The sequence below is a fragment of the Paramisgurnus dabryanus genome, chromosome 6 (assembly GCF_030506205.2).
Source record: "Paramisgurnus dabryanus chromosome 6, PD_genome_1.1, whole genome shotgun sequence".
NCBI lineage: Eukaryota > Metazoa > Chordata > Actinopteri > Cypriniformes > Cobitidae > Paramisgurnus > Paramisgurnus dabryanus.
Window position 1 is genome coordinate 8,239,201 of NC_133342.1, and position 12,963 is coordinate 8,252,163.

General features: G+C 35.2%; 1 protein-coding gene across 1 annotated transcript in view; it reads left to right on the plus strand.

Annotated features, from left to right (window-relative positions):
- The window catches only part of tle2c (TLE family member 2, transcriptional corepressor c), a 36,483-nt gene extending 26,021 nt beyond the window's left edge, over positions 1-10,462 (plus strand). Inside the window, exons 11-14 of the mRNA XM_065262382.2 lie at positions 1,676-1,837; positions 4,408-4,533; positions 4,722-4,997; positions 7,419-10,462. Coding sequence (XP_065118454.1) covers positions 1,676-1,837; positions 4,408-4,533 — 288 coding nt within the window. The 3' untranslated portion in view covers positions 4,722-4,997; positions 7,419-10,462. The remainder of the gene's footprint in view (positions 1-1,675; positions 1,838-4,407; positions 4,534-4,721; positions 4,998-7,418) is intronic.
- The last annotated feature ends 2,501 nt before the right edge of the window (positions 10,463-12,963 follow it).

A 12,963-nucleotide genomic window follows, 5' to 3' on the forward strand; every position in this document is an offset into this window, starting at 1 on the left:
AAAGCTGACCCAACATTGTGAAAACGACAAGGTAATAAAAATATTCTGGGCATTGCAAAAACAAGCCTAAGAGGACTTAAAGGGATAGTTGCCTAAAAAATGCAAATTCTTTCAGTTTTTACTTACTCTCGTCTTTATTCAGTTGATCACAGAAGAAAATATTTTGATAAATGATGGTAAGCACACAGCTGACGCTACTTAATGACATCCATAGTAGAAAAAAACAAATACTATGGATGTCAATGGGTTAACTGTGCTTTGCATTATTTATTAAAATATCTTCTTTTGTGTTCAACTAGTAAGTAAAAAATGACAAAATTGTCATTTTGGGGTGAATTATCCATTGACGGCAGAGATCTTCATCCTTTTTCAAGCAAAGGACCTCTTAAAAATTATATTTGTAGCACAACTTTACATAACAAGTATATTCAGGTATAATTTATTTTTTACCTGGGATATATTGTATTCTGTCTTAACCTTTTTGCCATTTTACACTTTGAGTGTCTGTTTTGGGGGGTGGACTGTTGATTAAAGCTGGGTACACACCAAAAGATTTTTAAAATCTTATCAGATTTTTAAAATGTTAGAGACCACAAACATGATAAAAAAGCGTGACTACACAATAAACAAACATGGCAAACAACGGGCATAAAAAATGTCATTAATACAATGGACTGCTTTTTTACAAATCTGATGTCCATCTCAGTTTGGACTGTGCCTGCTGTGCCATGTACTGTTATGCTTTTTATCGTTCATCCGCTCGCTTTCTGATTGGGTATTGTTTTACGTGACAATAAACAGCGTGTGTGCGTTTTTCCTCAGCCACACAACAGGATTTCTGATCATAAATATTCAACATGTTGGAAAATCTGTTAAGATAATCAGCGCGACCACGAAGACGATCAGGTCTTTTCCTACGATTGTCATAAGGGGGGAAATCGGCCCAAATTCAGGCCGATTATATTGTGGTGTGTACCCGGCCTAAATGTAACAATGCTTATTATTGTAATCATTTTAATAAGCAATATTATGAACAAGAGCTTAAAAAATACTAAACAACAACTTTGTTTAGTGCTTTGATGAATGTTTTCAGGATGACTTTGTTTAAGGTTAACTCCTAAATTGAATGAAATAACAGAATTCTTATGTTTTGTTGAGATTAGCTTTACTGTTTTTTACACTTGGGTGTTAACATATTTGGTCAGCCAGTGTTGCCAGTTATTAGCATGAAAAACAAACAAAAATAATATCCCATAAAGTAAATTCAAACCTTGTCTTTCAAAAATAATTCTGAGAAATCACTAACAATAACCTACACCTAATCATCACTTTATAAATATCCCAAAGTGTCAGAATAATTGGCAAAACACTACATCTAAAGAGGAGTTTTAATAATGATATCAGGCAACACTGCGAATTCTGCACCCGCACCCTTGAGTCAATCTCCGTCATTTTCACTAAACTATACAGTAAACTGTCCAGACATAATTATATAGACGAATGACGATATGAGTCATTAAAAAAAAAATGAATTAGTCATTTAGAGAATTTTACATTTATTTTTATTTATTTCATATTTATTAATATGAAAAATTGACCAAGGTCCAGTGACCTCATATCTGGCTTCTGCCATGTGAAAGAGCACAATTTAAAATGTTATATTATTTTATTGTAGAAAAGCACATCACCTGCAGGGGTCTCTCCCAGGTCAGCCGAAGGAAACGGATTGAGCAGCTCACCCGTTCCCCGGAAGAATCCCTCCAGAGACGCTCCCTCCCCAACATCATCCCTCCATTCGCAACCACGCTCGCCCGGTCTCTGCCGGAGTCCCGCTCAGGTACAGTACGGTTCAGTTTGACCTACTGAGGAAATGATAGAAACTTATAAAACAAAGTTTTCCTGTATGGGGGTCAGTGAGCGAAGACACCTAACCTTTGGAAAGTATTTATTTTTATCCTTAAACTAAATATTATATATGAGTGGTTTTATTTAAAGCTGCAGCCTCTATATCGCCATCTCTGTTTAAATCATAAATTGCAGGCTACTTTACTTACTTACTATAAATTTATGTGCATTGAAAAACAACTGACGTTTCCAGCTAAATCTGACCCGAGGGCTCTGATTATATACATTTTTATTAATAAAATCAAATTTAAATTTTTTTGTGGTTCTAGAATGTCATTGGCTGATAGCAGTGACATATTCCACTAGTATCGTCATGATAACCGCCTCATCATCTCGCATCGTTTATGTATAATATTATTTCTAGCTAAGATTAAATATCTAATTAAAAATATTTATAATAATAATAAAAATGCAATAGCATGGGTAACCAGGTTTCAAGTATGGTATAAACTTTACTTGACTAACTACACTGTCAAAAATAATATAAAAGCTGTCACTGGGGCAATGCCCATTTAGAAAGTACAACAAAGCACGAATGCATATTAGTATCTCAAGGTACATAATAAATATCTGCATATCTGGTATATTTTAGTACGTTTTTATAAAGGTGCCGTCTCAATGACATCTTTTGTACCATTCTTTCTAATGGGGTAGTTTGGGAATAAATGTTAAGGGGCGTTCACACTACACTTTTTGTTCCAATTACTTTTATTTACGCGCATACAAATGAATCAGATCAAAAATGCGAGATATTTCGCTACGTACCAAGTCTGGTGAACTCTGACCTGCAAATTAGTATCATGTGGAGACACATGACCAGTAGAAAACTTGAACGTCACGGCGTGACCATTCTCTCTGAAAAAGCAAAGATGGACGAAGCGCTCCCTGTCCATATTCACGGCAACATCCAAAAATGTATAGTGTGACCCCCTCTTTAGGAAAATATAAACATTAAACACATGAGATTATTAAACATGTTATGATACTAGTTATGTTATTAATACTAATTGATGTACTAGTTAGTTCAGAATAGCAACTAGTCAGACCATTAAACAAACAGAAACTGAAAGTAAAGTTCCGACCAGACACATAATCGGCGTCACCGCACGTGCGTACGATGAAACTGTTTATATACACTGCAAAAAAAAAAAAAATCACAGGGTTAGTTAATTTTAGGACATTTTCTTCATTTCTAAAACACAACACGATTTAATGCCTAATTTAAAATACAAGTAAAAACTAAACAGAAAATTAATATGAAGTAAACAGTACATTAGATCATTATTTTATACAATCATTTGAGGATAAATAAACTCGACTGAAGGCGTTGTTCTAAAACTTACCACTTGAGGGCGCTTACAGTATGTGCATTGGTTGCTATTATAAAACCGCCACAGAAGTACCGTCTTATACTAGAGGTCAAACGATTTATCGGCCGGGACGATTAATTGGCCGATTTTTGGCATATTTAAAAAAATCGGCTTTGGCCGATTTTTCTGCAAAATTAGGCCGATTAATAGGCAGGCGCATCTGCGGGCACCTAAGCGTTGTTGTAGAACTCGTGACGCTGCCTCTTGCTGCAAGCAGATCGCTCCCGTGTGTGTGCAGCCGTGCCTTGTTCACAAACAGCTTTAGTAAAGATGGCGGGATCGCGCGAATTAAGCTACCAGTACAACAGCGTATTTGAACATCATATCCACCGAGATTCAATGGATTGTGCTAAGCTGCTAAAATTGCTAGCGCCAGACCCGGAGATCGGCTGAATGAATTCCAAAACAGTAAGAATCAAATGTTTAAAGCAACACTATGTAGTTTCCATGTAAAAATGACTCCCCCATGTGGTTGAAAAGCGCAACAGTGCCTGGTATCAGACACTCTTCTGCAGGCAGGGGAAGGGGCAGGGCTGTGTTTCCTACCCTCCACCGCCACTTTCAGGGTGTGCTTGTAGCAGCTAAGAGGCTGCTCAGGCTGCAGCAACAGTACAATTTATCCAGTTAAAAGTTGTTCTATCACAGAAATAATTTTAGAGACATTATTTAAAGGTAAAAAAACTACATAGTGTTGATTTAACTCAAGGGGAGCTGGAAAATGAGCATATTTAAAAAAATAAAGTGTGTCCCTTTAGTACTGCATACAAATATGCAATATTTTCTAGTTGTATTTGAATAAAGAGATTGAGAAATATTGATATATGATAACTATACCATTGCAAAAACAACAAATATAATGGTGGCCTAAGACTTTTGCACAGTACTGTATGATCTCAGTTGTTGGAAACAGAATGTAGAGACCTCTGTGGGTGGTGAATGGGGTTTGTACAACCCTTTGCGCTCATAACCTCGTACTTGTCATCCTTTATTAATCTAACATTTCACATATTGTGCCTCAGTGTTTTATGAGACACCAGCGTGTGCACAGAACATTCCACTTGAGTTATTATGAGCAGATATTCTGAGAAACGCTGAACACAGCTTAACTTTTTTTTACCCGGTGTCATTTCAGGAGAAAGTGAGATCTCCGTCTCCAGCAGTCTCCCATGATTCACTCTCTCCTGGCTCTCCTGCAGCACCTCCTCCCCGTCCCCTGTCCTCCTCCGCCCGCGGTTCCTCTCCTGTTCTCAAACACTAGGTAAGACCCAACGCAGGCATTTATTGCTTACCGTAACCGTCGGTAGCGCAGGGATCATTTTTCACAACCAAGCCGGGCTTTTATAATCAAACGTGATCTAACCTGTCTCTCTCTGAATCGTTTATTTCGCAATTTATTTTGACAGCGATGCACTGTTATGCAATGTCTACATCTTATCTCCTTCGCAGGACCCACTCCTAACCATGGAGTGAGACTAGTGAAAGACACCCGCTACCCCTTCCCAGCCCGCCCTTCCCAGAATGCACGGGGGTCGGCCCCAGAACGCACCGCGTCGGCCCCAGAACGCAGGGGACTCGGGCATCAGGTGCCTTGTCAGAAGCCCTTCATCAACCCTCCGAGCTGAACTCTGAGCGATCTGCATCTGTGTGCCTTCACGTAGGGCATCAGCCAATCAGCTGACTGACAGCTCCGTCAGCCAATTAGAAAGCAAGCTGAATAATCTGGTGAGTCACGACGCCCGCCTTACAATTGAAAAATTTATTTTTTAGCAATGGGTCATTATTTTTGCACTCATGTTATGCAAAACCTGTACAAAAGGACTTTTCTTCTGTGAAACATGAAAGCAGATGTTAGGCAGTGTGTTAGTGATTGACAGCCTCAGTCATTGTTAAAAATGCATTTTTGTCATGCATTGAAAGTGAATAGGAACTCAGAACTGTCAGACCCTTTGCCTAACATCTGCTTTTGTGTTAAACTGAAAAAAAATAAAGTTTTTGGAACAGCATGAGGGTCAGAAAATGATGACAACCTTTATTTAAAGGGTTAATGAACATAGCTGTATATGAATAGGCAATCATTTATTTTTGATTTAATTGTTCTTTGTTATTTCAAGATTACATATTTTAACATGGATTTAAATATGTTGTATAAATGAATTCTTTACCATAGGTTTTACAGAAAGCATAAATCGCAATATGCAAATCTAAATGGCTTGCAATTAAATACTTAAAAGAAACATGATTTATTAATATAAATATGGTCGCTTTTAATTTCATGTTCACTTTTACGAAGAAAAGTTATTGAACGATGCTTCCCCATGGTTTGTTTACTTATGTGATTTTAATTTTTATACCTGGCTTAAAACATTTTTTTTTTTCAGTTTGGGTATTGTGACAGTGTGGTAACAAAAATTGATAAATCCATTTGTATCTTCCTATAATTCTTTTATATTAGGTTTATTCATATTTTGAATTAGCTTTATTTTTATATTTAAGTTTTTACTTATTTTTTGTTTAATTTTTGGCAACTTAGCTTTGTGCTTTAAGCTTATGAACTCAAGTTAATTTAAATGTAATTTTTATTTCAGGTTTAGTTGTAGTTTAGTCTTTAGGTGTTTTTGTTTCAATTAATATTAATTTAAAACTTAAAGTCAACATTCCTTTTTATCATTTGCTTCTAGTGTTTTACCATACTTTTCGTACTATAAGTCACAGCGGAGTTTAAGCCGCATCATTCAAAAATGCTTCATTAACTCTTTCACCGCCATTGACGAGATATCTCGTCAATTAAGAGAAAACGCTTCCCCGCCAATGACGAGATTTTCCGTCTTTCCGCAATACTGCTATTATCCACCAGGTGGCACCCTTCCGCAACTTTTTGAACCCGGAAGTATTGCCCTATGGCAGTGTTCTTCACTCCCAATCCTGGAGAGCCGGTGTCCTGCAGAGCTTAGCTCCAACCTTAATCAACCTAATTCTTTTAGTTAATGATAATAACCCTGATCTTTTTATTAATTCTTAAAGGGAAAATTCCCTTTTTTTTGAAAATATGCTCATTTTCCAGCTCCCCTAGAGTTAAACATTTGATTTTTACCGTTTTGAAATCCATTCAGCTGATCTCCGGGTCTGGTGCTAGCATTTTTAGCATAGCTTAGCACAATCCATGGAATCTGATTAGACCATTAGCATTGCCAAAAAATGACCAAAGAGTTTTGATATTTTTCCTATTTAAAACTCTTCTGTAGTTACACTGTGTACTAAGACCGCCTGAAAATTAAAAGTTGTGATTTTCTAGGCAGATATGGTTATGAACTATCCTCTCATTCTGGTGTAATAATCAAGGACTTTGCTGCTGTAACATGGCTGCAGCAGGCGTAGTGATATTACACAGCAGCCGAAAATAGTCTCCTTGGTTAATTTCAATGGCAGGGGATGCGTAATATCACTGAATGGATTTCAAAACGGTAAGAATCAAATATTTAACTCTAGGGGAGCTGGAAAATGAGCATATTTTCAAAAAAAGTGGAATGTCCCTTTAATTCTTTATTCTCATTGTAAAAAGTGTACAATGAAATTGAGTGCATACACAGTGCAGAGACAACTAATAAAAAATAAAAATATGAAGAAAACTATAGGGGTGAGCGGGGAACAAACTAACGCAGGGTTAATTGTAACATGGCTACTTCACATATTTATACAAGGCTGAGCAATCTGTGCTTTTGGTCTTTTTCTCTTACTGTCAGAAGATCTCCTGTGAATTTGTGAAAAGTTTTGATGCGTTTTGGTTAAGATATTGAACAAAGAGTGTTTTGGAGGCATGGAAGTACATTTCTTCATCTTACATTTTTCCCCAATTTCTGAGTTTAGTGTGTAAGTCACCAAATCAAACCTTAAATTATTTGAATCACTATTTGTTACCTAAAACATAACACTATTGTGAAACATGTCAGCAACTTCTAGTAACTGGTAGCTGGGATTGAAAACATTTTTACACAGCGGGGTTACAATTATAATAAAATGAAATGAAAAAAGCATAAGTTTGTGTCCCGCTCTCCCCTACATTTTAAATCCAGCATTGCTAATGTGCATCATAATTGCTGACTCTTTCTGTGGCGCAACACTAATATATTTCTTCATTTCTTTCAGTGTGATGGGCAAATAGAAATGAGAAATGGATTTCTACGTACATCCCACACAGAAATGGACTGCGATGCTTTTTACTGCCAATTGTTTAGGTCTAAATGAGTTCAGAAGAAGATGTGGACACTTCTAGACAAACGGATATTGAAAGTGTTCCCATTGTACCTCCACTGCATTGTTTTCCCACACAAAAGCTTTTAACTGCGTTTCAGTAAAACAGCCGAAAGTCACTGCATTGTTTCCCCTCACTGATACCGACTTTGAGTAACTGTCCTTTTAAATGCATATTATAAGTTTCTCACAGTATGTAAAGACAAATAATGATTATATATGTGTGTATATATGCGTGTGTGTATATATGTATATATACTTTTGCTTGTAATTATTGGCTTCGGATAATATTAACAATTATCCACGTAATGATGCTGAATTAATTAATAAGGTACAAGTTATTGTGCTATATTGTAAGTATCCTGTAATATTTTTTTTTAGCCTGGGATACACCGCAGGATCTTTGCACTCCTATAAGATTATTACCACACTGTGCGACACGGATCGTTTAAACTTTGGTACGACACACGTAGACTGTACGATGATGACACGGGGGCTTCGATGGATGCGTCACGCGTTAGCGTAAGTCACCAGCATGCGCTTGTGGTAAAGAAATACCAGTACACAGGTCATAGCAGCAAACACACTGGCTATGCTTGCATGCACAAAATTTTGTCAAAACAACTGAATTGAATACGATTTAAGGTAAGGACGATATAGGTTTACATGCACCCTAAACATTGCAATCTGATTTAAATGTTCGTTTACATGTACATTATATAGAATCCGAACCGAACGTCTGCGCAAGCGCGCAGCCAGGGTTGCCAGATTCACATATCAAAACTATCCGAATGGATGTTCAAAACTAGCCCAAAAGCATCCCAATGACTATATTCACAGCCCAAATACCAATAACAAATCAACAAAATTATTTCATCTTTAACCCGTCGAAAAAACAGCAACTGATGGAAACAGTTTAAACAGTAGCCCAAAAAGCAGAGGACTTGGCAACGCTATGCTGCGGACAGCATCTGGATAAAAGTCAAAACTGAGTTGGATAAAGTTGTTGTTAAGAAGTTTTTAGATATATGTAATGAAAACACACTTTTCAAAAGGCACAACGCTATTTTATTACTTTAAGTAGCCTAATGTTTTAAAAGTACACATAAACGCTGCAGAATTTTAGTACACCGTGTGACCCCATTAACGTTACCTTAATAATGCGTGATGCTATTGCGTGAGAATCATGTGATATAAAAGATAATTATAATCAGAGCTGGGTAGATTACTTATGAATTGTAATCCGTTACTGATTACGAATTACATGACCAAATTTGTAGTCAGTACTATAATCTCTTACATTACACCTCATTGGTAGCGTAATCTGACTACTTTTGGATTACATTTAGATTACTTTTGACAAACCTTATTTAATTTGAATAATTATATATTCAATTCTATTTGACCAACAAGGGCCTTAAAAACTCATTTTTTAAGTGCAATGTACGGACAGTTAATACTTCACAATACTAACACTGATTTACTTCGCTATAAGTGTCAACTGATAGTAACACACTGAATAAAACAAAATCACTCTTTATGTATTTAAAACATATTTACTTAATTTTAAGTAAATTAAAACAAAAACTACTACATCGCACAAAACACAATATTGAATTTCACAAAATTCACTGCAATAACTGCTAGGTCTAAAATTTCACAAAAAATAAAGTGTTTCTTTAAACCGCAAGTTTCTTTAAAAATGAAATGGTGTCTATACATACAGTAAGTTTGATTTTGACATTGGTGGGGAAATATATAAAATTGTCTTTAAACCTTTTTGACAATGCGGCTCTATCGCTGTTTACTTGAACAATAGTTAAAATAGTATTTTTATCATAATCTAAAAACAACAAATATACAATAGTTCTATTTTATTTATTATTTTTGGTTAATTTGCACTTTTTTGTGGTGCCAGTAAAAAAAAAAGAGATATTGTGAACATCATACGGCCATAGTGTGTGAATAATATGTAATCCATAAAAAAACAGTAGTCTGATTACAAGGATTAAAAAATGTAGTTTAATCCAATTACAAGTACTTGATCTTTGGAATCTGATTACGTAATCCAGATTACATGTAATCCGTTACTACCCAGATCTGATTATAATGTGATTACGCCTTTAAGACTTTTCAATACGATTGAGCCATCAATACGATTACAAACGGATTATTTGGTTGCATGTAAAACGTATCTGCTGTGCGTCGATCATGCTGAATTTCTGAGACTGTCAGAAATCTATAGTTTGCTATCTGTGGACGAACAGATAGCCGGGAAAATGGCCATCTTTCAGTGTACGACATAGAACCACAGATGAAGAGCCATGATCACAGAAATCGCCACAATTGTTTCACATCTGGGAACGCCAACAATCGTGCAGTGTATCCCGGGCTTTAGACATACAATACACAACAGCCGAGTGGGTGTTTACTGTACAATACAGCATGGCCTTTATGCTTTCATAAAATACTATTTTAAAAAATCACAATGACACACATTTTATTAAAACAAATTTTCGCGGAAATTGAAAAGAAGTGTATTTTCTTCACTTTTATTTGTCTTTGATATGTAAACTAAGGTTAACAAACAGTTGACCCCTGCATCCAGAAATGAAGCAATAAAGGGATAGTTCACCCAAAAATACTATGGAAGTCAATTGAGGCTTCTGATCGGTTTCTTTACAAATATTCCTCAAAATATCTTTGTGTTCATCAGAACGAAGAAATTTAAACAGGTTTGTAATGATTATTTGTGGGTGAACTATCACTTTAAAACTTCATAGTCCACCTAAAATATACCCAAGAACAATCATGTTTGGTTTTAATTCCCGAATGTAAATCAGGATGGATTTCTGTAGGATATTTAATGTTTTCTGTTTTCTACTGAATGCATTGCTTTAGATAAACACTAGGTGATGCTATAAATCTGTCAAATACTATTCTGTTTAGCAATTATTGTACAATTTTCTTTACTCCCAAACCAGACAAATATATTGGCCTTCTGACGGAGTATATTTACCTTTAAATGTCAAACAAAAAGCGAACATTTAACAGAAATCTTCCACTGACTGTGGCTCACATCAAACCATGACAGATTTAATGATTTAATCTAACATAAAATATTATCACCCACAAGTAATCATTTGGCTGGAGACACCAAACAATGTTATCTGACTGATGTAAGACAGAAACTTGAAATATGAGCGGTCAAATGCAGGTCGGCCAGTCCCCGCATGTTTTGCAGATTACAAGTTGGCAACATTTTTGGATTATTTTTAAATGTGGTCATGTGTTTAATTTATCAAACTATCACTGAATCTTGAAACCTAGGACAAAATGGTTTACATGTGTAATAGCGTCAAATGTTTTTATTTGTCTGCTGAACATGTTAGATATTTAAGATATGGCCTGTCTCCATTTTGTGACAAAATGTGATTGTCGCTCAATAAAAGTCTAAATACTGTAACACATATTGACTGCAGGATAGTTTGAAATTTATGTTTTGTTTTTTGGATTATGTTGTCAGCAGTCAAACTGAAAGTCTTGATAAAACATAAAAAATGTGATTGCCTAATGTGTTGCTATGTACTAATAGGACCTACAACGTTGAAATCAGAAACCTGACATAAAGGTGGCATTATTTCAGAAAATTGTTTTTAAAGAAATTGTATCTCTCAACAGTAGGTTGCTTAACTACTGTAAAAATTATTTGCTGCCTTAAACGTTTTGTTTAATCAACTCAGATTTACAAATCATTTGAATTTACTATTATTTATCTTGACAAGACATGAGTTATAACTTATAAAATATAGTTGAAATAAGTCAAGTTATAATAAAAACGATTAACCGTGCAAATGTGCGTTTTCTCAATGAATGAATTTGAATGAATTACGGTGAAATCCCGGCACATTCAAAAGCCAGGGGGCGCTCTTGTGCAGAAACTCCCTTTGTGCCACAGAAGAAGTAGCATTACAAACGCTATTCCAAGAAATGTCTACAGGAATATTTATATCGCTGTTCTTCAGATTGTTTCAGGTATTTTCATGATAATAAAGATTGTTTTGAATGATTTTGTTTAACGAGTGTTGCTTTTTTAAATGCACGTTATAAACGACTCTGACTCATTATGATTTTAGATTCATAAGGACTTCCTACTGATCACAGAGCTGTAGTACACGCACAAGCCTTGCCATTCAGAATCGGTTTCAGACAGGCATTTTTAATTGGAGCGATAAATCATTACAGCCCTAATAACAACGCATGTCTAGTCAAGATAAATAATTAGTAGTTCAAATTATTTGAGTTGATTAAACAAAAAATTTAGACAGCAAATAATTTTTTACAGTGTAATAAATAGTTAAAAGTAAAAAAGTAGTTAAAGGGATAGTTCACCCAAAAATTCTGTCATCATTAGCTCACTGTAAAAGAAAATCAGCATTTTTCTCAAATCAACATATGAAGAGTTTGGTTCCAAAATGAGATTATACGGTTTTTTTATTTCTCTAAAATCTTGTTTTTTTTAATTGTGCATTCCAATTAATAATCAAACTGCAGTTGATTTGTTTTTATTTAAGCCTCTTAACTAAAAAAATACAACTAGTAGCACAATAAAACACCAAAAAAACATGATAACATAATAATAAACATGTTTTGACAAGACATTTTAAAACAGAGTTATCTCATTTTGGAACCAAACTCGTCATATATTTTTATTTTCCTTTAACTAAAGCCCTTTTCACAAAGACATTATGGAAAATAAACGGAAAATGCATCTGGGATCGTTTGATTTTTGGTTCATTCTAGGGATGCAAAAAAAGGAAAATTGTTGGCCGAAGCCGAATAAAATGAAAAACTCAGCTGAATGATTTTGCCAATTTCTTCATTAAGTTACATTCAGAATGTCCTTTTTACTACACTCTTAGAAAGGATGTGTTAATTTTGTGTATATTTATTTTACATTATTTAAAAAAAATTTAACATTCCAGCAGTCATTATAGGGCCTTTAACACCAGTGGCCGGTTGCATAAAACTTTAAGTCCTAAAAGTTAGTCATGAATTTTTTTCTTCAAGACTGATCATAACTTTTTAAATTATGTTACATAGAAAGGTAGATCGGACTAATTTAAATCCAAATAATAAGACTGATTAGCCCTAACTAATTGCTATTTAGTCAGAATCATTCTTAAGACGCAGTCTTAATGTCACAGCTATGTTTATGCAACTGGCCACTGCTGGTCACTTCTCTGATCAGATAGCTATAGACCCCTTCAAGGTTTGTAAACATTGAATGACTATCGGGTGCGCGCGCAGGCAGCATGGGGTCAAACTGTTCATACCATTTAGGCTTTCTAGTTTAATCTAACAGGGCTAAAAAATGATGACTTACCTGAAATGAAGTGAGCACTACAAACACAAGCCTCTTTGATATTTGCATTGTCCC